The 24,980-nt window shown below is 40.2% G+C and overlaps 2 protein-coding genes across 2 annotated transcripts; both read left to right on the plus strand.

Moving 5' to 3' along the window:
• Positions 1-9,798: 9,798 nt before the first annotated feature.
• TMT1A (thiol methyltransferase 1A) lies at positions 9,799-23,568 on the plus strand. The gene is made up of 2 exons (XM_068560867.1): positions 9,799-10,621; positions 21,621-23,568. Exons 1-2 carry the CDS (start codon positions 10,124-10,126, stop codon positions 21,855-21,857), a joined length of 735 nt encoding a protein of 244 aa, XP_068416968.1. The 5' UTR covers positions 9,799-10,123; the 3' UTR covers positions 21,858-23,568.
• On the plus strand, positions 14,626-15,219 carry LOC137775198 (ubiquitin-ribosomal protein eS31 fusion protein-like). Its single transcript, XM_068560869.1, has 2 exons — positions 14,626-14,913; positions 15,059-15,219. The coding sequence occupies exons 1-2, from the start codon at positions 14,626-14,628 to the stop codon at positions 15,203-15,205; spliced, it is 435 nt and encodes a 144-aa protein (XP_068416970.1). The 3' UTR covers positions 15,206-15,219.
• Positions 23,569-24,980: the final 1,412 nt, after the last annotated feature.

Here is a 24,980-nt window from a genome sequence, read left to right on the forward strand (position 1 = left end):
GCCGCGATAGTGAGAGGCCTGCACACTGCAATGAAGAGTGGCCCCTGCTTGCCGCAACTACAGAAAGCCCTTGCACAGAAACGAAGACCCAACACAGCCATAAATAAATAAATAAATAATTAATTTAAAAGAAAAAAACTGGGGGGCCATGATTATCAGACTAGGTAAAAAGCAAGAACCAACTGAAGTTGTCTACAAGATGCATTTAAAATATAAAGATACAAATAGGTTAAAATTTAAAGTTGGAAAGAGGAAAGATTGAAGCGGGGGCAGAGTCAAGATGGTGCAGTAGGAGGACATGGAGTTTGCATCTCCTCACAACTAGGGCAACTACCAGACGATGGTGGGTGACCTCGACACCCAAGGGGACAGAAGGAACCCCCGAGAGACCGGGTAGGACATGGGGGGGAGCAAGGGGGAAGGAGAAATGGAGGTGGGATGGGACCCATGCCCCTGAGGGGCAGCTGGGGAAGGGGAGGGATTCCCATGCCTGGAGAGGCCCACTCACTGTGAGGGAATCAACAGGGAGAGACCCTCAGGAGTTCTGAGGATTGGAGGGGAACATGGCTAGCATTTCTACTGCCCACTCGGATGCCTGGGAGCCTGCTGAGGTCCCGGGCCTGATCCTTCACACTCTGAGGCTGGAGGCACTCTGGGGCCCCATTTGGCCACGCTAAGCCTAAGCCCTGCCCCCACCACCCAGGGCCTTTTCCGGCTGCATGGGTCCTGAACATAGGCCCTGTCCCCTGCCTAAGCCCTACCCCCCAGAGCCAAGGCCTTTTCCAGCCTTTTTTTTTGTTATTGTGGTCCTGTTTTACCTTCCAGTTGTTGTTTCATTTATATTTTTATTTTTTCTAATATATGTTAGTTTTCTAATTTTTTCTTATTTATTTATTTATTTATTTATTTGGCTGTGCCAGGTCTTAGTTACAACATGTGGGATCTTCATTGTGGCACACAGGATTCTCTCTAGTTGTGGCACATGGGCTCCAGAGTGCGCGGGCTTAGTAGTTTTGGTGCAAGGGCTCCGGATCGCATGGGTTCAGTAGTTGCAGCATGCTGGCTCTCTTGTTGTGGCACAGGGGCTCTACATCACGCGGGCTTAGTTGCCCCAAGGCATGTAGGATCTTAGTTCCCCGACCAGGGATCGAACCTGCGTCCCCTGCATTGGAAGGCAGGTTCCTAACCACTGGACCACGAGGGAAGTCCCTATTTTATTTTTTATTCTTGGTTACTCTTCTGCTCCTTTTTTTTTTCTTTTTTCTTTTTTTGCCATGCGGTGCAGCTTGCAGGATCTTGGTTCACAGGGCAGAGGTTGGGCCTGAGCTCCTGTGGTGGGAGCACCAAGTCCAAACCACTGGATTAACAGAGAACCTCAGACCCCAGGGAATATTAATCGGAGTGAGGTCTCCCAGAGGTCCTCATCTCAGCACCAAGACCTGGCTCTACCCAACTGCCTGCAAACTCCAGTGCTGGAAGCCTCAGGCCAAACAACCAGTATGATAGGAACGCAGTCCCACCCATCAAAAAAAAATGAGATGACAAAAAAATATGTTACAGACGAAGAAGCAAGGTAAAAACCTACAAGACCAAATAAATGAGGAGGAAATAGGCAACCTACCTGAAAAAGAATTCAGAGTAATGAGAGTAAAGATGATCCAAAACTTCTAGAAACAGAATGGAGGCATGGATTGAGAAAATACAAGAAATGTTTAACAAAGACCTAGAAGAACTAAAGAACAAACAAACAGAGATGAACAACATAATAACTGAAATGAAAAATACACTAGAAGGAAGCAATAGCAGAATAATTGAGGCAGAAGAACGAATAAGTGAGCTGGAAGATAGAATGGTGGAAAAAACTGCTGAGAAGCAGAATAAAGAAAAAAGAATGAAAACAATTGAGGACAGTCTCAGAGACCTCTGGGACAACACTAAACACACCAACATTCAAATTATAGGGGTCCCAGAGGAAGAAGAGAAAAAGAAAGGGTCTGAGAAAATATTCAAAGAGATTATAGTCAAAAACTTCCCTACCATAGGAAAGGAAATAGCCACCCAAGTCCAAGAAGTGCAGAGAGTCCTATAGAGGATAAACCCGAGGAGAAACGCACCAAGACACATATTAATCAAACTAACAAAAATTAAATTCAAAGAAAAAATATTAAAAGCAGCAAGGGAAACGCAAAGAAATAATATACAAGGGAATCCCCATAAGGTTATAAGCTGATTTTTCAGCAGAAACTCTGCAGGCCAGAAGGTGCACGGTCCAGCCACTGCGGGGGGTCTTCCAGGTCCCCACGGAGAGGGGTAAGGGACTGAATATCACTGTGAGTATGGGGTCAGAAGGACCAAGACAACTGATGGCTGCAAGGAACTTTATTTAGAATTTACTGAATCTTATATAGACAAAAGAGGAACTCATTATTAGACAATGAACCCATAGAATTGCTTATCGTCTCAGTTCAGTCACCACCACGGACATCAACAAGTTTACAACAACTATCCTTGAACCTTATCTTCCCTTAACCAGGCACACACACAGCCCCCAGCCATAAGGAACAACCAGGACTCTCAGTTCCCTGAGGTCTCTTGGCTTGAGATAGCTTTGCTAATCTCTTCTACACTCCTCAGGCCTGGGAAAAAGAGTGCATTCCAAGTCAAGGGTAAGGGCTTTGCTTTTTGTGAGAGACATACTGTCTCCTCCAGGAGTTACCTCCGGCTAAGACTGCATGCTTCCCACAAGAAGGGAGTGGCAGGATAAATTTAAAGTGATGAAAGGGAAAACCTACAACCAAGATTGCTCTACTCAGCAGGGATCTCATTCAGATTTGACGGAGAAATCAAAAGCTTTACAGACAAGCAAAAGCTAAGAGAATTCAGCACCACGAAATCAGCTTTACAACAAATGCTAAAGGAACATCTCTAGGTGGGAAACAAAAGAGAAGAAGAAGACCCACAAAAACAAACCCTAAACAATTAAGAAAATGGTCATAGGAACATACATATTGATAATTACCTTAAATGTAAATGGATAAAATGCTCCAACCAAAAGACACAGACTGGCTGAATAGATACAAAAACAAGACCCGTATATATGCTGTCTACAAGAGACCCACTTCAGACCTAGCAACAAATACAGACTGAAAGTGAGGGGATGGAAAAAGATATCCCAAACAAATGGAAATCAAAAGAAAGCTGGAGTAGCAATGCTCATATCAGATAAAATAGACTTTAAAATAAAGACTGTTACAAGAGATAAGGAAGGACACTACATAATGATCAAGGGATCAATCCAAGAAGAAGATATAACAATTGTAAACAGTTATGCACCCAACAGAGGAGCATCTCAATACATAAGGCAAATGCTAACAGCCATAAAAGGGGAAATCAATGGTACCAATAATAGTGGGGGACTTTAACACCCCACTTACACCAATGGACAGATCATCCAGACAGAATAAGGAAACACAGCTTTAAATGATACAATAGACCAGATAGATTTAATTGATGTTTACAGGACATTCCACCTGAAAGCGGCAGAATACACTTTTGTCTCAAGTGCACATGGAACATTTTCCAGGAAAGATCACATCTTGGGTCACAAATCAAGCCTCAGAAAATTTAAGAAAATTGATCATATCAAGCATCTTTTGTGACCACAATGCTATGAGACTGGAAATCAATTACAGGAAAAGAACTGTAAAAAACACAAACACATGGAGGCTAAACAGTGTGCTGCTAAATAACCAAGAGATCACTGAAGAAATCAAAGAGGAAATAAAAAAATACACAGAAAGAAATGACAATGAAAACATGATGACCCGAAACCTATGGGATGAAGCAAAAGCAGTTCTAAGAGGGAAGTTTATAGCAATTCAATCCTACCTCAAGAAACAAGAAAAATCTCAAACAATCTAACCTTACACCTAAAGGAACTAGAGAAAGAAGAACAAACAAAACCCAAAGTTAGCAGAAGGAAAGAAATCATAAAGATCCGAGCAGAAATAAATGAAACAGAAACAAAGAAAACAATAGCAAAGATCAGTAAAACTAAAAGTTGGTTCTTTGAGAAGATGAACAAAATTGATAAACCTTTAGCTGGACTCATCAAGAAAAAAAAAGGGAGAGGATGCAAATCAACAAAATTAGAAATGAAAAAGGAGAAATTAAAACTGACACCACAGAAATACAAAGGAACACAGAAGAATACTACAAGCAACTCTATGCCAATAAAATGGACAACCTGGAAGAAATGGACAAATTCTTGGAAAGGTACAATTTTCCAAGACTGAACCAGGAAGAATTAGAAAATATAAACAGACCAATCACAACTAATGAAATTGAAACTGTAATGTAAAATCTTCCAACAAACAAAAGTCCAGGACCAGATGGCTTCACAGGCAAATTCGATCAAACATTTAGAGAAGAGCTAACACCTATCCTTCTCGAACTCTTCCAAAAAATTGCAGAGGGGGGAACCCTCCCAAATTCATTCTACAAGGCCACTGTCACCCTGATACCAAAAACCAGACAAAGATACTACAAAAACAGAAAATTACAGACCAATATCACTGATGAAATAGATGCAAAAATCCTCAACAAAATACTAGCAAATAGAATCAACAACACACTAAAAGGATCATACGCCCTGATCAAGTGGGATTTATCCCAGGAATACAAGGATTCTTCAATATATGCAAATCAATCAATGTGAAACATGATTTTACCAAATTAAAGAATAAAAACCATATGTTCATCTCAATGGGTGTAGAAAAGCTTTTGACAAAATTCAACACCCATTTATGATAAAAACTCTCCAGAAAATGGGCATAGAGGGAACCTACCTCAACATAATAGAGGCCATAGATGACAAGCCTACAGCAAAAATCATTCTCAATGGTGAAAAACTAAAAGCATTTCCACAAAGACCAGGAACAAGACAAGGATGTCCACTCTCGCCTCTATTATTCAACACAGTTTAGGAAGTCCTAGCCACGGCAATCAGAGAAGAAAAAGAAATAAAAGGAATCCAAATTGGAAAAGAAGAAGTAAAACTGTCACTGTTTGCAGACGACATGATGCTATACACAGAAAATGCTAAAAATGCCACCAGAAAACTACTAGATCTAATCAATGAATTTGGTAAAGTTGCAGGATACAAAATTAATGCACAGAAATCTCTTGCATTCCTATAACAATGAAAGACCAGAAAGAGAAATTAAGGAAAAAATCTCATTTACTATTGCAACAAAAAGAATAAAATACATAGGAATAAACCTACCTAAGGAGGCAAAGGACCTGTACTCAGAAAACTATAAAACAATGATGAAAGAAATCAAAGATGACACAAACAGATGGAGAAATATACCATGTTCTTGGATTGGAAGAATTGACATTGTGAAAATGACTAAACTACCCAAAGCAATCTACAGATTCAATGCAATCCCTATCAAATTACCACTGACATTCTTCACAGAATCAGAAGAAAAAATTTTACAATTTGTATGGAAACACAAAAGACCCCGAATAGCCAAAGCAATCTTGAGAAAGAAAAATGGAGCTGGAGGAATGAGGCTCCCGAACTTCAAACTATACTACAAAGCTACAGTAATCAAGACAATATGGTACTGGCACAAAAACAGAAATATAGATCAATGGTACAGGACAGAAAGCCCTGAGATAAACCCACACACCTATGGTCACCTAATCTATGACAAAAGAGGCAAGAATATACAATGGTGAAAGGACAGCCTCTTCAATATATGGTGCTGGGAAAACTGGATGGCTACATGTAAAAGAATTAAATTAGAACACTCCCTAACACCATACACAAAAATAAAGTCAAAATATATTAAAGACCTAAATGTAAGACCAGACACTATAAAACTCTTAGATGAAAACATAGGAAAAACACTCTGTGACATAAACCACAGAAAGATCTTTTTTGACTCATCTCCTAGAGTAATGAAAATAAAAACAAAAATAAACAAATGGGACCTAATTAAACTTAAGCTTTTGCACAGCAAAGGAAACCATAAACAAGACAAAAAGACAACTCTCAGAATGGGAGAAAATATTTGCAAACAAATCAATGGACAAAGGATTAATCTCCAAAATATACAAGCAGCTCATAGAGCTCAATATCAAAAAAACAAACAACCCAATCAAAAAATGGATGGAAGACCTAAATAGACATCTCTCCAAAGAAGACATACAGGTGGCCAAGAGGCACATGTAAAGATGCTCAACATCACTAATTATTAGAGAGATGCAAAACAAAACTACAGTGAGGTAATACCTCACACCAGTCAGAATGGCCGTCATCAAACAATCTACAAACAATAAATGCTGGAGAGGGTGTGGAAAAAAGGGAACCCTCTTGCACTGTTGGTGGGAATGTAAATTGATACAGCCACTATGGAGAACAGTATGGCGGTTCCTCAAAAAACTAAAATAGGACTACCATATGACCCAGCAATCCCACTACTGGGCATATACCCTGAGAAAACCATAATTCAAAAGAACACATGTACCCCAATGTTCATTGCAGCTCTATTACAATAGCCAGCACATGGAAACAACCTAAGTGTCCATCGACAGATGAACGGATAAAGAAGATGTGGTACATATATACAATGGAATATTACTCAGCCATAAAAAGGAACGAAATTGGGTCATTTGTAGAGATGTGGTTGGACTCGGAGACTGTCATACAGAGTGAAGTAAGTCAGAAAGAGGAAAACAAATATCGTATACTAATGCATATATGTGCAATCTAGAAAAATGGTACAGATGAACCTATTTCCAGGGCAGGAATAGAGACACAGACGTAGAGAACGGACATGTGGATACAGTGGGGGAAGGGGAGGGTGGGTCGAATTGGGAGATTAGGATTGACATATATACACTACCATGTCTAAAATAGATAGCTAGTGGGAACCTGCTATAGAGCACAGGAAGCTCAGTTCGGTGCTCTGTGATGGCCTAGACGGGTGGGATGGGGTGGGGATGGGAGGGAGGTCCAAGAGGGAGGGGACATATGTATACATATAGCTGATTCACTTCATTGTACAGCAGAAACCAACACAACACTGTACAGCAATTATACTCCAATAAAAAATAAATAAATAAAGTTGGAAAGAGGAAACATTAGAAAGCATAAGGAGTGGCTAAATACACACCAGACAAAATAGACTTCAGGACAAAAATAAACGCTAAAAACAAAGAAGGACACTTCATAATGATGAAAAGGAAATATATCAGGCAGCTACAACTATTATAAATATATTTGTGCCTAATAATGGAGTCTCAAAATACATGAAGCAAAAACTGAAATAACTAAAGGGAGAAACAAATTCACAATCATAATTGTAGATGTAAGACATCTCTCACTATAATTGACAGAGCAACTAAATAATAAGAATACAGAAGATCTGAATGACACTTTCAACTACCTTAACTTAATTGACATTTATAGAACATTACACCTGACAACTTCAGAATACACATTCTTTTCAATGAACAGGGACCATTTTCTGAGAAAAAATATATTCTGGGCCATAAAGCAAATTTAAATAGACTTCAAAAGATTGAAGCCCACATAGTATGTTCTGTGACAATAAAATTAAATTAGAAATCAATATACGTAGATACCTATGAAAGCCCCAAATATTTAAACAACTTCTAAATAATCCATGGGGTCAAAGAAAAAAATCACAAGGAAAATTAGAAAATATCTTAAATTGAATGAAAATGAAAACACAGTACATCAGACTTCGTGTATCCACCTAAAACAGTGCTATAAGAAAAACTTATAGCTTCAAATACTTACATTAGAAGAGGCAAGGGGGCTTATATCATTAAAGTTTTCAACTTCAGAAGTGAAAGATGATCAAATTAAATTCAATGTAAGTAGAAAAAAAACAATAAAGTCCAGAAATAATGAAATAGAAAACAAACACTAGAGAAAAATTAACAAAACTTAAAAGGTAGTTTTATGAAAAGATCAATACAAGTGAAAAACCTCTAGATAAACTGACTAAAAAAAGGACACAAACTGGACTTCCCTGGCTGTTCAGTGGTTAAGACTTCGTGCTTCCACTGCAGGGGAGGGGGGCAAGTTCGATCCCTGGTGGGGGAACTATTATCCTGCATGCCCCGGGGTATGGTCAAAAAAAAAGGACACAAAGTATATTGGAGGAGGTCATCAAGAGGACGTGATCAGACTGACTGATGGGCTGGACCCAGGCAATCAGAGGTTCCTCATTCCCTCAACTGTCCTTGAAATGTCCATTCTTACCACTGTTCCCACAATGGGAGCTGTTCCAAGGATACAGCTTTGAGAGAGTAAGGTGTTGAGACCATCTGGACTGTGGAGGTGACAGATCCCAGTTAAGGCCTCTATCTAAACTTTTATGATTCTGGTGGTGGGCGTGGAGATCTACTCATCTCGTGGCCATCTAAGACAAGCCTCATAAGTAAGCTCCCTTCTTATGAAACCTGCCAGCTACCAATCTGGAGTGGTCTGCTTCTTTCTTCAGTCTCTCCTTGCTCAGTGTGTACAGCAGCCAGGTTGTGAACTAACAACTGATAAGGCAGCCAGGAGACTGAAGAAACAAGCCCTGGGAAAGAGGCATTTGAGGATGATATCCTGAGTTAGACATCAACCTCTATGTCAGGAGGGGTGGCCTGTATGTTAGATGCTTGTGGACCAATGTGTGAGTACAGGGGCACCCTGAAAAAGCTGGGTGTGTTGATGCATTTGTTCGAGGAACTGAGCAGAGCACACTGTGGCAAAGAAGGGAAACAAATGGCTGCTGCGGTGGGCTGTCCTCTCCTGTGGGCAGTTCTGTGGCCACTGATGCCCAAATAGAGGCTGAAGCTTGAGTTAGACAGTTGGATGAAGAGCTGAAGTTAGAGAAGAACATGCAGTTGTCCACTACTCTGCTAGCTTCGGGGCTGGCAGACAAGGTATAAGAGCAGAATAATAAGTTGGAGACCTTTATGTGACATTTTGCAAAGTTAGGAGGGCACAAGCTACTGCAGATTAAGGTCCAAGTACTTGTGAGAAAGCCTGACTAGGATGCTAAGAGGTAGAATCCCTGGGAAAGTGAGGAGAGCAAATGGGAGGATGTTGTGGTGATTGAAACAGAGTGCCTCATGTTGCCCAACCCCTAATACAAAGAAAACATTTAAATAGTAGTCACCCTAGACTTCTGATAATAGAGAAATACACCCCAAAACTCCTAGGAGAAAAACTTCATTCTTTCTCTGTCCTTGAAGTTGAGAATGTCTTTGAAATGTAAACACCCAGGAGAAAACTAAAATACTGCCTACAGAGACTCAAGAAAAAAAGGGGGTGGGGGAAATGCTCTTTAAAATACAGGCTGCTATAACAACTACTGAGCCCGTGTGCCACAACTACTGAAGCCCACGCGCCTAGAGCCCGTGCTCTGCAACAAGAGAAGCCACCGGAATGAGAAACCCACCCACAGCAACGAAGACCCAATGCAGCCCAAAAAAAAAAAAAAAAATGGCATCCACAAGAGACAAAAAATAAAGAAATAAATAAAATCAGCAGAAAAAAAAAATTTGTTTAAAAACAAATGAGGGTTAAAAAAAAAATAAAAAAATAAAAAACAAATGAGGGCGGGATGGAAGGGAAGTAGGAGGGTCACGTAATAAATGGCCTTTGGCAGTGGCTTTCTGGTGTGGTTTAACCAGGCTCCACCCACGGATTCTGTTTTCTTAGCAGAGGTCACTGGAGAACCAGACAGGCTGTAAGTATGCTGTGCATTTAAAACTTCAGCAGGAAACTTGCAGTAGTCTCCAAGCAGGAATAGATTTGTAATAAGGGGTTGTAATCAGCTTTCCTTCTAAGGAAAAGCTGAGAACCCTCTCATTTTACTTCATGAAAAGTAAGCTATGAGGCAACTTTTGGCAAACATCTATTAACTGGGAGAAATGGGCCTCTGGCCATAGATTTTACTTCAGCTGTGTCTTTCCAGAACAACCAGTTCCTTCCTCTGAGCTGACTGGCTCTGGAATGTGGCCAGAAACCTACTTCCTGCAATTAGAGTCAGGCCTCTAACTGTTGATCTGTTTTCTTCTCTTCTGAGTGATGGCGCTTACCATTTTTATCCTCCGGCTGGCCGTCTGCATCCTGGCATTTCCCATGTACCTGCTAGACTTTCTGGGCTTGTGGAACTGGATATGCAAAAAATCACTCCCCTACTTCTTGGCAAGGTTCACTGTGATGTACAACGAACAGATGGCGAGCAAGAAGCAGGAGCTCTTCAGCAATCTACAGGAGTTCGCAGGCCCCTCCGGGAAGCTCTCCCTGCTGGAGCTGGGCTGTGGCACAGGGCCCAACTTCAAGTTCTACCCGCCTGGATGCCGGGTGACCTGTATTGATCCCAACCCCAACTTTGAGAAGTTCCTGATCAAGAGCATTGCTGAGAACCGACACCTGCAGTTTGAGCGCTTCCTGGTGGCTGCCGGGGAGGACCTGCACCAGGTGGCCGACGACTCCATGGATGTGGTGGTCTGCACACTGGTCCTGTGCTCTGTGAAGAACCAGGAGCGGATCCTCCAGGAAGTGTGCAGAGTGCTGAGGCCGGTGAGTACGGGGTGTGAGGGCTGGTTAGTAGTAACCACTATCACCAAGGGCAGCCCTATCAATTTCAGGTAGATCAAACACCCTAACATAAAAAGTAGAACTACTAGAGAAGACACTGCTGAATTTTTAAAAAATCTTAGAGTGGAAAAGAAGCTATATAGGAAAAGATTGATAATACATGAATATGTAAAACTTTAGAACTCCTGCAGAGAAAAAAAAGGACTATAAAAAAACTTAAAAGTACAAAAAAGTTTGTAAAAAATATTTGCCAAGGATGATAGATAATGCGTTAACTTCATATTAAAAGACATTATAGGACTTCCCTGGTGGTCCAGTGGTTAAGAATCTGCCGCCAAAGCAGAACACGGGTTTGATCCCTGGTCCGGGAATATCCCACATGCCACGGAGCAACTAAGCCCATGTGCCACAACTACTGAGCCTGCGCTCTAGAGCCCGCAAGCTGCAACTACTGAGCTGGCATGCCACAACTACGGAAGCTCGCGTGCCTAGAGCCCGTGCTCTGCAACTAGAGAAGCCACTGCAATGAGAAGCCCTTGCACTGCAACGAAGAGTAGCCCCCGCTCGCAGCAACTAGAGAAAGCCTGCGTGCAGCTACAAAGACCCAGGGCAGCCAAAACTAAATTAATTAATTAATTTTAAAAAAATTTTTTTAATAAAAAAAATAAAAGACGTTACAAATCAAGATCAATAGAATTCTTAAATCAGTTTTTTAAAAAAGAGAAAAGTAAGCAAAGCACAGGAACAGAAATATAAATAAAAATAGCCAATATATGATATAAATGTTTAGTCTTGCAATAAAAGAGCAAATTAATATCACCTATACGTGGAATCTTAAAAATAAAACAAACGAATGTATATAACAAACAGAAATAGACTCACAGATATAGAGAACAAACTAGTGGTTACCAGAGGGGAGAGGGAAGGGGGGAGGGGCAAGATAGTGGTGTGGGATTAAGAGATACAAACTACTATGTATAAAATAAATAAGCAACAAGGATATATTCTAGAGCACAGGGAAATATAGCCATTATTTTGTAATAACTTTAAATGAAGTATAATCTATAAAAATTCTGAATCACTATGTTGTACACCTGAAACTAATATAATATTATAAATCAACTATACTTCAATTAAGAAGAAATTAAAGCAAGACACTATTTTTACCTACTACACTGTCAGAGACTTTTAAGTTCAATATGGTGTTGGGGTGAGTTTGGGGGACTGGGTACCCCAATTGGAGGAAGTGCCCTCTTTGGAGGGCAATTTGATAATATCAAATTTTCAAGGACACTTCCTCCTTCATCCAATAGGAATTTATCCTATAGCTATACTGCACAAATGTGCAAAAACTCATTCATATGCGAAAATATTCATTACAGTATTTGTAATACCACAAATTGGAAATAACCTAAACATCCAGCAATAGGAGGTAGGAGGCTGTTAAGGAAACTGTCGCATCGTATAAAGGATTTCTGTGCAGCTGTTAAAAGAACAAGGAAGAGTTACCTATGTTGATATGAAAAAACTATCTCCTCAAGAGACAGTGTTAAATGAAATGAAAGTGTTCTATGCAATGAAAGCATAGAATATTATATAGAGTATAAGTCCATTTGTGTGTGGGGGGGAGAATATATCTATATAAGTATTTATGTTAATGGGAATGATACACAAGAAACTATTAACAGTGGTTACCTCTTGGGAAGGGAACTGGATGAGGGGAAGGAATTACTTTTCATTTTATACCTCTCTGTATAGTTTGAAATTCTTTATACCTATATGTAATTTTCACATATTACCTTTATTGTTTGTTTAAAAACTAGTTTAAAATAGTTTTATTCTAAACATAGGTGAACATAAAGTATGGATATCTTTTTTTAAATTAATTAATTAATTTATTGTTTATTTTTGGCTGCGTTGGGTCTTTGTTGCTGTGCACGGGCTTTCTCTAGTTGCGGCGTGAAGGCTTCTCATTGAGGTGGCTTCTCTTGTTGTGGAGCACAGACTCTAGGCGCGTGGGCTTTGGTTGTTGTGGCTCATGGGCTCCATAGTTGTGGCTCACAGGCTCTAGAGCACAGGCTCAGTAGTTGTGGCACACGGGCTTAGTTGCTCCGCGGCATGTGGGATCTTCCCAGACCAGGGCTCGAACCCGTGTCCCCTGCATTGTCAGGCGGATTCTTAACCTCTGTGCCACCAGGGAAGTCTCAAGTATGGATATCTTAACATTTGAATTTACTATACTAGAGGAAATGTATGTTCTGTAATCCCCAGTCTTATTTTCTAACAGAGGAAGTTTCTCAGGAAGAAAAGGACTTGAAGATAGTGTTTAGAGGCAATAATATACAGTCATCCCTCAATTTCCTCGGGGTCCTTCCCTGTCCCCGCCACAGATACCAAAATCTACAGAAGCTTAAGTCCCTTATATAAACTGGTGCAGTATCTGCATGTAACTTATGCACATCCTCCCATATACCTTAAATTACCTCTAGATTACTTATAATACCTAATACAATGTAAATGCTATGTAAACAGGTGCCAGCACGTGGCAAATTCAAGTTTTGCTTTTCTGGAACTTTCTGGATTTTTCCCAAATATTTTTGATCTGCATTTGGTTGAATCCAAGGATGCAGAACTTGTGGATACTGAGGGCCAACTGTAATTCTGTCTTTGGCTCAAGGATACGCCAATGTCAAAGTAGTAACTGAAAAAAAGTCTGATTCTGATACGCAAATCCTGGGTTCTTGTGTCCTAAGACTGGGCACAGTTAGATGTTTTGCCTACAGTGTTACTAATCTCACAACACCTCTGCAAAGCAAATAATGGTCATCTCTGGTTTAAGCACTGAGAGTGCCCTTAGGGGATCATATTCTTGGTAGTCTTCCTTAGCTCCTCCGAAGCACCCATTCTCTGCTGAACAGAACCAGGAGTTTTCCTACATTCTCATGTAGGAAACAGTCCTTTAAAGCAGGTATTGCCTTCATGTTGGATTGGGGAAACAGACCCAGAGGAGTTAAGAAACTTGCCTCAAGTTACACAGCCACTATGTCTGACTTTAATGCAAATATTCTTATCGCTGTACCACAGTGCTTGTCACTGGGGCTTTTTATCTGACTTCAACATTTCTACCACTTTTGCTGGCTTTTCTTCCTCTGCCCATCCCCTAAACGCTGGAGTTTCTTTTTTAGCTCTCATTTCACTTACATACACCCCCTGTGCAATCTCATGTACCCCCAATGTTTTCAATTACCATGCATACACAAATGGCTTCCAGATCTAAGTATCAAGCTCAGACTTCTCTTCTAACCCCAGATCTTCATATCCAGCTGTCTACTCGACAGTCACCTGAATGGGTAACAGGCATCTCTAGCTTAACCTGTGTAACCCAGAGGGTATCAGCAACCTCCCCAGGCGTGGATCGCCTCTTCTCTCCTGTCCTCTTCTATGGGAAAAAATATTTCAATCAGGAAATTTCAAGTTTTCCATTCCTGAACACAGTTCTTACACTTACCCATAGATTTGGAGGAACTCCATCTCTAAACTCTGCCTGGGATAGCCAACACTAGGGAGGCTAGAAGAGGCTAAGGAGAGTGGGACAGTCACCCTGGGTTTGGGAGGTAATCATTGGTCCCTTTCCCCCTTCACCCCAGAGGTAGATAAGTAGAAAACTTCTGAAGACTCCTTAATAATGTGTAGCCTCTACTGTGTCCAGACCTGACCTATATTTACAGGACCGTCCTAGATGAAAGCAGCAGTTACTAACTCCTGTATGACAGTAATTTACACACAGCATCCACTGACCAAATAAAATACCTAATGACAAAATATAACCATGAATTTAGTAACACTTTTAGATGATGCAGTATTTTAATAAAATAAATCCTATCATTTACATCCTGTGACAATGGTCATTTACATCCTGTGACAATGGTACAAAAGTATAAGACAGGCTTTTTGGATCCACCATCTGTGGTGGTGCTGCCACCAGGATGCAGATTTTTGTGAAGATCCTGACAGGGAAGACCATCACTCTCGAGGTCGAACCCTCGGATACAACAGAAAATGTAAACGCCAAGATCCAAGATAAGGATGTAATTCCTTCTAACCAGCAAAGATTGATTTTTGCTGGCAAGCAACTGGAAGATGGACGTACTTTGTCTGACTACAACAGTCAAAAGGAGTCCACTCTTCATCTTCTGTTGAGACTTCGTGCTGGTACTAAGAAAAGGAAGAAGTCTTACACCACTCCCAAGAAGAAAAAGCATAAGAGAAAGAGGGTTGGGAATTCCCTGGCAGTCCAGTGGTTAGGACTCTGCACTCTCACTGCTGAGGGCCCAGGTTCTATCCCTGTTTGGGAAACTAAGATCCCACAAGCCTCACGGCCAAAAGAAAAAAAAAGAGAGACAGAGAGAGAGAAAGAAGGTTAAGCTGGCTGTCCTGAAATACTGTAAGGTGGATCAGAATGGCAAAAGCAGTCACCTTCGTCAGGAGTGCCCTTCAGATAAATGTGGTGTGGAGTTTTTATGGCCAGCCACTTTGACAAACATTATTGTGGCAAATATTGTCTGACCTATTGTTTCAACAAACCAGAAGACAAGTAATTGTATATTGGTTAATAAAAGACATGAACTAATGAACTAAAAAAAGAAAAGTATAAGACATGGTTATTTAGTCTCAGGCAGTACTTGGTATGGATTCAGACGCCCACAGGTTTGCAAAGCAGAGCCTAAGAACAATACTCAGATGAATTTAAAGATTTTTTTTTTAAATAAAAGAAGGGGAAGTTTAAAAAATCGTAATTAAAAGACAAACAACAAACAAGGGAAAACATTTGTAGTATACGTAGTCTAATTATACTAAAAGCCCTTACTAATCAGTAAGAAAAAAACCAACGGCCTATTAGAAAACCGATAGTGGGGACTTTCCCTGTGGCACAGTGGTTAAGACTCGCAACGCAGGGGGCACAGGTCCGATCCCTGGTCAGGGAACTAGACCCCACATGCATGCCGCAACTAAGAGTGAGCATGCCACAGTTAAGGAGCCGGTGAGCCACAACTAAGGAGCCCGCCTGCCACAACTAAGACCCAGCACAACCAAATAAATAAATAAAAGAAAAAAGAAAAAAAGAAGGAAACTGATAATGGACATTAACAGACAAATTAGAAAACAAGAAATCCAAATAATCAATAAGGTCAACAAAAGATGTTAAGATTAAGAATATTAAAGCTATGCATGTTATTAAAAATACCATATTACACATCAAATTGACAAAGATATAGGAGAAAAAAGTACTGATGGGAGTTTATTGGAAATGGGCATTCACATCTATTGCTAGTATGAATGCAAACTGCTGCAACTTTTCCAAAGGGCAATTTGACAACCTGTACCAAAAGCTTTAAAAAGGCACAGACTTTTGATTCAGCAATTCCACTTTTTAGCAAGTTATTTATTTGGAAATAATTTTAGATGGTCACAAAGATTTATGGATAAGGATGCTCACTGTAACAGTATTTGTAACAGTGTAAAATTGGAAATAGCCTAAATGAGAACAGTTAAATAAGAGATGGTAACTTCAGTGGTGTGAAATATTGCATAAAGATTTTAAACCATCTTTTAGAATAATACTCAACTACATAAATAAAATAAAACATGTTATAAAACAGAATGTATATTCCAATCCTAGTTTTAGAAAAAAATATATATTCATATAAAAGTATACACAAAATCTTTTGTTTTTTTTTTTTATTTTTATTTTACTTTTTTATACAGCAGGTTCTTATTAGTTATCTATTTTATACATACTAGTGCATATATGTCAATCCTAATCTCCCAATTCATCACACCACCCCTACCCCCGCTTCCCCCCTTGGTGTCCATACGTTTGTTCTCTACATCTGTGTCTCTATTTCTGCCTTGCAAACCAGTTCATCTGTATCACTTTTCTAGATTCCACATATATGTGTTAATATACGATATTTGTTTTTCTCTTTCTGACTTACTTCACTCTGTATGACAGTCTCTAGCCCCATCCACGTCTCCACAAATGACCCAATTTCACTCCTTTTTATGGCTGGGTAATATTCCATTGTATGTATGAACCACATCTTCTTTATCCATTCGTCTGTCAATGGGCATTTAGGTTGCTTCCATGACCTGGCTATTGTAAACAGTACTGCAACGAACATTGGGGTGCATGTGTATTTTTGAATTATGGTTTTCTCTGGGTATATGCCCAGTAGTGGGATTGCTGGGTCATATGGTAATTGTATATTTAGATTTTTTAAGGAACCTCCATACTGTTCTCCATAGTGGCTGTATCAATTTACATTCCCACCAACAGTGCAAGAGGGTTCCCTTTTCTCTATACCCTCTCCAGCATTTGTTGTTTGTAGGTTTTCTGATGATGCCCATTCTAACCAGTGTGAGATGATACCTCATTGTAGTTTTGATTTGCATTTCTCAAATGATTAGTGATGTTGAGCAGCTTTTCATGTGCCTCTTGGCCATCTGTATGTTGTCTTTGGAGAAATGTCTATTTAGGTCTTCTGCCCATTTTTTGATTGGGTTGTTTGTGTTTTTAATATTGAGCTGCATGTGCTGTTTATATATTTTGGAGATTAATCCTTTGTCTGTTGATTCATTTGCAAATATTTTCTCCCATTCTGAGGGTTGTCTTTTCATCTTGTTTATAGTTTCCTTTGCTGTGCAAAAGCTTTGAAGTTTCATTAGGTCCCATTTGTTTATTTTTGTTTTTATTTCCATTACTCTAGGAGATGGGTCAAAAAAGATCTTGCTGTGATTTATGTCAAAGAGTGTTCTTCCTATGTTTTCCTCTAAGAGTTTTATAATGTCTGGTCTTACATTTAGGGCTTTAATCCATTTTGAGTTTATTTTGTGTATGGTGTTAGGGAGTGTTCTAATTTAATTCTTTTACATGTAGCTGCCCAGTCTTCCCAGCACCACTTAATGAAGAGACTGTCTTTTCTCCATTGTATATCCTTGCCTCCTTTGTCATAGATTAGTTGACCATAGGTGCGTGGGTTTTTCCCTGGGCTTTCTATCCTGTTCCATTGATCTATATTTCTGTTTTTGTGCCAGTACCATATTGTCTTGATTACTGTAGCTTTGTAGTATAGTCTGAAGTCAGGGAGTCTGATTCCTCCAGCTCCGTGTTTTTCCCTCAAGACTGCTTTGGCTATTCGGGGTCTTTTGTGTCTCCATACAAATTTTAAGATTTTTTGTTCTAGTTCTGTAAAAAATGCCATTGGTAATTTGATAGGCATTGCATTGAATCTGTAGATTGCTTGGGGTAGTATAGTCATTTTCAAAATATTGATTCTTCCAATCCAAGAACATGGTATATCTCTCCATCTGTTTGTGTCATCTTTCATTTCTTTCATCAGTGTCTTATAGTTTTCTGAGTGCAGGTCTTTTACCTCATTAGGTAGGTTTATTCCTAGATATTTTATTATTTTTGTTGCAATGGTGAATGGGATAGATTCCTTAACTTCTCTTTATGATCTTTCGTTGTTAGTGTATAGGAATGCAAGAGATTTCTGTGCATTAATTTTGTATCCTGCAACTTTTCCAAATGCATTGATTAGCTCTAGTAGTTTTCTGGTGGCATCTTTAGGATTCTCTATGTATAGCATCATGTCATCTGCAAACAGTGACAGTTTTACTTCTTCTTTTCCAATTTGTATTCCTTTTATTTCTTTTTCTTCTCTGATTGCCATGGCTAGGAGTTCCAAAACTATGTTGAATAATAGTGGCAAGAGTGGACATCCTTGTCTTGTTCCTGATCTTAGAGGAAATGCTTTCCGTTTTTCACCATTGAGAATGATGTTTGCTTTGGGTTTGTTGTATATGGCCTCTATTATGTTGAGATATGTTCCCTCTATGCCCACTTTCTGGAGAGTTTCTATCATAAATGGGTGTTGAATTTTGTCAAAAGCTTTTTCTGCATCTATTTACATGATCATATGGTTTTTATTCTTCAATTTGTTAATATGGTGTGTCACATTTATTGATTTGCGTATATTGAAGAATCCTTGCATCCCTGGGATAAATCCCACTTGATCATGGTGTATGATCCTTTTAATGTGTTGTTGGATTCTGTTTGCTAGTATTTTGTTGAGGATTTTTGCATCTATATTCCTCAGTGATATTGGTCTGTAATTTTCTCTTTTTGTAGTATCTTTGTCTGGTTTTGGTATCAGGGTGATGGTGGCCTCGTAGAATGAGTTTGGGAGTGTTCCTTCCTCTACGATTTTTTGGAAGAGTTTGAGAAGGATGGGTGTTAGCTCTTCTCTAAATGTTTGATAGAATTCACCTGTGAAGCCATCTGGTCCTGGACTTTTGTTTGTTGTAAGATTTTTAATCACAGTTTCAATTTCATTACTTGTGATTGGTCTGTTCATACTTTCTATTTCTTCCTGGTTCAGTCTTGGAGGATTATACCTTTGTAAGAATTTGTCCATTTCTTCCAGGTTGTCCATTTTATTGGCATAGAGTTGCTTGTAGTAGTCTCTTAGGATGTAATTATCAATAATTATCAATATGTACGTTCCTATTTCCATTTTCTTAATTGTTTTGGGTTTGTTTTTGTAGGTCCTTTTCTTCTCTTGTGTTTCCCATGTAGAGAAGTTCCTCTAGCATTTGTTGTAGAGCTGGTTTGGTGGTGCTGAATTCTCTTAGCTTTTGCTTGTCTGTAAAGCTTTTGATTTCTCCATCGAATCCGAATGAGATCCTTGCTGGGTAGAGTAATCTTGGTTGTAGGTTCTTCCCTTTCATCACTTTAAATATATCGTGCCACTCCCTCCTGGCTTGTAGAGTTTTTGAGAAATCAGCTGTTAACCTTATGGGAGTTCCCTTGTATATTATTTTTCCCTTGTTGCTTTTAATAATTTTTGTCTTTAATTCTTGTCAATTTGATTACTATGTGTCTTGGCGTGTTTCTCCTTGGGTTTATCCTGTATGGGACTCTCTGCACTTCCTGGACTTGGGTTGCTATTTCTTTTCCCATGTTCGGGAAGTTTTCAACTATAATCTCTTCAAATATTTTCTTGGGTCCTTTCTCTCTCTCTTCTCCTTCTGGGACCCCTGTAATACGAATGTTGGTGCGTTTAATGTTGTCCCAGAGGTCTCTTAGGCTGTCTTCATTTCTTTTCATTCTTTTTTCTTTAATCTGTTCTGTGGCAGTGAATTCCACCATTCTGTCTTCCACGTCACTTATCCGTTCTTCTGCCTCAGTTATTCTGCTATTGATTCCTCTAGTGTATTTTTCATTTCAGTTATTGTATTGTTCATGTCTGTTTGTTCTTTAATTCTTCTAGGTCTTTGTTAAACATTCTTGCATCTTCTCGATCTTTGCCTCCATTCTTTTTCCAAGGTCCTGGATCATCTTCACTATCATTACTCTGAATTTTTTTTCTGGAAGGTTGCTTATCTCCACTTCACTTAGTTGTTTTTCTGGGGTTTTATCTTGTTCCTTCATCTGGGACATAGCCCTCTGCCTTTTCATCTTGTCTTTCTTTGAATGTGGTTTTTGTTCCACCGGCTGCAGGATTGTAGTTCTTCTTGCTTCTGCTGTCTGCCCTCTGGTGGATGAGGCTATCTAAGAGGCTTGTGCAAGCTTCCTGATGGGAGGGACTGGTGGTGGGTAGAGCTGGGTGTTGCTCTGGTGGGCAGAGCTCAGTAAAACTTTAATCCGCTTGTCTGCTGATGGGTGGGGCTGAGTTCCCTCCCTGTTGGTTGTTTGGCCCGAGGCAACCCCAGCACTGGAGGCTACAGGCTCTTTGTTGGGGCTAATAGCAGACTTCGGGAGGGTCATGCCAAGTAGTGCTTCCCAGAACTTCTGCTGCCAGTGTCCTTGTCCCCGTGTTGAGCCACAGCCACCCCCTGCCTCTGCAGGAGAACCTCCAACACTAGCAGGTAGGTCTGGTTCAGTCTCCTATGGGGTCACTGCTCCTTCCCCCTGTGCACACTACTTTGTGTGTGCCCTCCAAGAGTGGAGTCTGTTTCCCCCACTCCTGTCAAAGTTCTGCAATCAAATCCCACTAGCCTTCAAAGTCTGATTCTCTGGAAATTCCTCCTCCTGTTTCCAGACCCCCCAGGCTGGGAAGCTTGACGTGGGGCTCAGAACCTTAACTCCAGTGGGTGGACTTCTGTGGTATGACTGTTCTCCAGTTTGTGAGTCACCCACCCAGTGGTTATGGGATTTGATTTTATTGTGATTGCACCCCTCCTACCATCTCACTGCAGCTTCTCCTTTGTCTTTGGATGTGGGGTATCTTTTTTGGTGCATTCCAGTGTCTTCCTGTCGATGATTGTTTAGCAGTTAGTTGTGATGCCGGTGCTCTCACGAGAAGGAATGAGCGCATGTCCTTCTACTCCACCATCTTCCACAAAATCTTAACAGTAGTTGTCCCGAGGTGATGAAAGATGGTTGACTGTTTTTCTTTTTAACTTTTCTGTATTTTCTGAATTTTCTAAAATAATATTGGTGAGACACTATTGCCAGCCTCTGGAGCCAGACCACCCAAGGTAAAAACCTGATTCTGACATTTGTAAGCTGTATGACCTTGGGCAAGTTGTTTATTTTCTATATGACTCTGTTTCCTCGTCTGTAGAACATAGGAATGATAATAATAACTACCAAATAAGTGTATTGTGAGGATTGAGTTAACATGTGATAGGCCTTACGGACAGGATCTTGCATGCAGTAACTGCTTTAAATTCTAACTATTATTATGTATTACCTTTCTGAACAGAAAATATAGATTGGCAACTCTGTATAAAATCTGACAGAAGATGACACTATTAACCAGAATAGTATCGTAGTAAGTTTGAATTTCTCCATGTTTTCTCATGAAGTTGGCCTTTGGGGCCACTGAAATCTGACATTTAATCATCTTATAAATTATTTTTCCCCAAACTAAAATCCTTGCTGTGTTGTTGTTTTTTTTTTTCTTTTCTTTCTCAGGGAGGAGCTTTTTATTTCATGGAGCATGTAGCAGCTAAGCCTTCAACCTGGAATTACTTCTGGCAACAGGTCCTGAATCCTGTCTGGTACCTTCTGTTTGATGGGTGCAACCTGACCAGAGAGAGCTGGAAGGCCCTGGAGTGGGCCCGCTTCTCCAAGCTGAAGCTGCAGCACTTACAGGCCCCCCTGTCCTGGGAGCTCCTGCGCCCTCACATCTATGGATATGCTGTGAAATAGGAGTTGAGACCTGAAGAGCTCGAATAATTTAAGGTTTTGGTTTTACACTTAAAATACTAATTGGGGGACTTCCCTCGTGGTGCAGTGGTTGAGAGTCTGCCTGCCAATGTGGGGACCACGGGTTCAATGCCTGGTCCGGGAGGATCCCGCATGCTGTGGGGCAACTAAGCCTGTGCGCCACAGCTGTTGAGCCTGTGCTCTGGAGCCCACGAGCCACAACTACTGAGGCCACGTGATACAACTGCTGAGGCCTGCATACCTAGAGTACCTACAGCAAAGAGTAGCCCCTGCTCGCCACAGCTAGAGAGGGCCCGCACACAGCAACAAAGACGCAACACAGCCACACACACACACACACAAAAAAACTAATTGGGAGAAGGGAACGTCCTTTTTTAGGTAAATTTGAATTTCATTGCTAAAAGTTTATGTTATAACCTATTTAGCTATTTTCTATTGTCTCACAAAGAATCAAAAACAAAAAACAAAACAAAACAGCTTTGAACTCTCCCTTAAAGGAAACAATGGGCTTTCATAATTGAAGTCCACCATTATCCTCAAACCTTACTTTATTCAGTAACTTCAAATTTTTTCTGTCTTATTTGAATTATTACCCAACAGATTTTAATTTTACCCTCTCTTTGAGAGGTTGATGCTAATTAGCAGTTAAATCACTAAAAAGAAGACTTTGAAGAGGGAGACGTGAAAAGATCTTTTTTTTTCATTCATTCATTTATTTATCTTTGGCTGCGTTGGGTCTTTGTTGCTGTGTGTGGGTTTTCTCTAGTTGCGGCACGCGGGCTTCTCATTGTGGTGGCTTCTCTTGTTGTGAAGCACAAGCTCTAGGTGCATGGGCTTCAGGAGTTGTGGCTCACAGGCTCTAGAGCACAGGCTCAGTAGTTGTGGCGCACAGGCTTAGTTGCTCCGCGGCATGTGGGATCTTCCCAGACCAGGGCTCGAATCCATGTCCCCTGCATTGGGAGGCGGATTCTTAACCACTGCGTCACCAGGGAAGTCCCAAAAAAATCTTAATAATTCACAAACTAAATAAAGAAATACTAACTAGTTGAAAACTCCAAAGCTAAGCAGCACAGATTTTTTTTTAAAAGAAATCTGAATCTATTTGTTGTCCTTAGTATCACTGGGCTGGCTTTCAAAATTAATGTACCAGGATGCCACACCTAGTTCTGCCCAGCTTTGTTATGTTTTTTATTCTGGTATTCCACCAGAGTTTGTTTCCCTGCATTCCAGTCTTCAATTCTTAAGATGAAGATTGTACTTGACACTTCAGTATATCCATAAAACTATATGAAGCAGTTAGAGTTCTTGGGTTCATTTTCCTTATTATCTAATGTATACTTTGCTGAATGTAGTAAATTGCAGGCAAAAAAAAGGCCCACTGTAATTAGAGAAACCTTGAATAATTAGATACGCTTTGTAAGAGCCGCCTCAAAATAGGCAAGCTGTGAGTCTGTAAAGAGGTAGATAAATACTGTTTGGATTATTCTGATCAAATTTCCACTCTGGTCTCAAGATGATTTCTTTGTTCCCTGTAACCATGGAAACCTTGGAAAATCATCACAAGTGCTTTGAAAACAAGTTGGTCAATAAGAGGACTTAGAATTTTCAGCAATAGTCTGTATGCATTTTAATAAATTTAGAATATTTTCTGAGATGATTTTGCAAAGAGACTAAATATCAAATCAATCAATAAATTCACATACATTTTAGGAATGGAAATAAAATTAATGGTTTATATCTTTGCTGGCTTGGTTTCATTTTTCTTAGTGTCTCTGGGAGGGCTTTCCTTCACTGTGGAAAATTAAGCTATTTGAACATACAGATTTTTCCTTCTACAGCCAGGTAACTCTAAACACAGCTAGCAGATTATTTATTTATTTATTTATTTATTATTTGGCTGCATTGGGTCTTCGTTGCTGCGCGTGAGCTTTCTCTAGTTGCGGCGAGCAGGGGCTACTCTTCATTGCAGTGCGCAGGCTTCTCATTATGGTGGCTTCTTTTGTTGTGGAGCATAGGCTCTAGGTGCATGGACGTCAGTAGTTGTGGTGCGAGGGCTCAGTAGTTGTGGCGCATGGGCTTAGCTGCTCTGTGGCATTTGTGAAATCCATAGAGCAGAAAGAAAGCTTACTATTCTCTCTTAAGCATGAAAACAGTTAATGTTACAGTGAGGATAGGACATGTATCTATGGCCTCCTAAGCTATGGAACATGAATATCCTCCCTCTATGGTCTCCCAAAAGTAGGAGCCTCCTTATCTACCCACCTCACTACTGGTTAGGTCAGTCTAGGGATTGAGAAATATGAAAAGCCACAGGTTGACATGGTGAAGTGTTACTGCCACATTGGAAGGTAAGTCATACCAAAGTACAAAGTACTAGGCACATTCTTATCAACTCCCTCTTGTTTAAATAGTGTAGCAAAATTTTTTTTTAATATTTATCTATTTGGCTGCCCCGGGTCTTAGTTTCGGCACATGGGATCTTAGTTGCGGCATGCAGGATCTAGTTCCCTGACCAGGGATCGAGCCTGGGCCCCCTGCATTGGGAGCGTGGGGTCTTAGCCACTGGACCACCAGGGAAGTCCCAGTGTAGCAAATATTATCCTCACTCTTTATAGGTGCAGAAAAATAAGTAAGTGAAATTTCTTACATTCCACAAGTTCCTGAGCAAGTCCTAGAGCCACGATTCCTAAAACCACAACACCTGTTTTGACAAGCGTCTCTGCCATACTACCTTCTCACTGCTTTCTTCCCCAGACCCAGAAAACACACATTTATGATCATTCAAAGAGCCTAAGGAAATGACTTAAGCCTGTGCAAAATGGAAACAGAAAAGAGTCAAAACGTGTCCAATGTCTTTTAGGTCCTGTGTTGGTTAGATTCCCTTGACTGCAGGTGACAGAACTCCCAATCCAAAAAGGCTTACACAGAAAAAGGATTCCACTGACTCAAATTAGTGACAAGTATACGGGCAGAAAACCTCAGGCACAGCTTGAGCAAGGCTCAGATAATGTTATCAGGAGCCAGACAGTCTAGGGTCACATCTGCCCTCCTCTCTGTTTCAGGTGGTGAGTCTCTGAAGTAATGCCAATCTTCATGCTTCCAGGG

This window comes from Eschrichtius robustus, chromosome 13, assembly GCF_028021215.1.
Source record: "Eschrichtius robustus isolate mEscRob2 chromosome 13, mEscRob2.pri, whole genome shotgun sequence".
In the NCBI taxonomy this organism is placed as follows: Eukaryota; Metazoa; Chordata; class Mammalia; order Artiodactyla; family Eschrichtiidae; genus Eschrichtius; species Eschrichtius robustus.

Coding starts and splice junctions, on each gene's coding strand:
- TMT1A (XM_068560867.1), top strand. CDS start 10,124: ATGGCGCTTACCATTTTTATCCTCCGGCTGGCCGTCTGCATCCTGGCA. Junction 10,622..21,620: donor TGTGCAGAGTGCTGAGGCCG/GTGAGTACGGGG, acceptor TTTCTTTCTCAG/GGAGGAGCTTTTTATTTCAT.
- LOC137775198 (XM_068560869.1), top strand. CDS start 14,626: ATGCAGATTTTTGTGAAGATCCTGACAGGGAAGACCATCACTCTCGAG. Junction 14,914..15,058: donor AAAAGCATAAGAGAAAGAGG/GTTGGGAATTCC, acceptor GAGAGAAAGAAG/GTTAAGCTGGCTGTCCTGAA.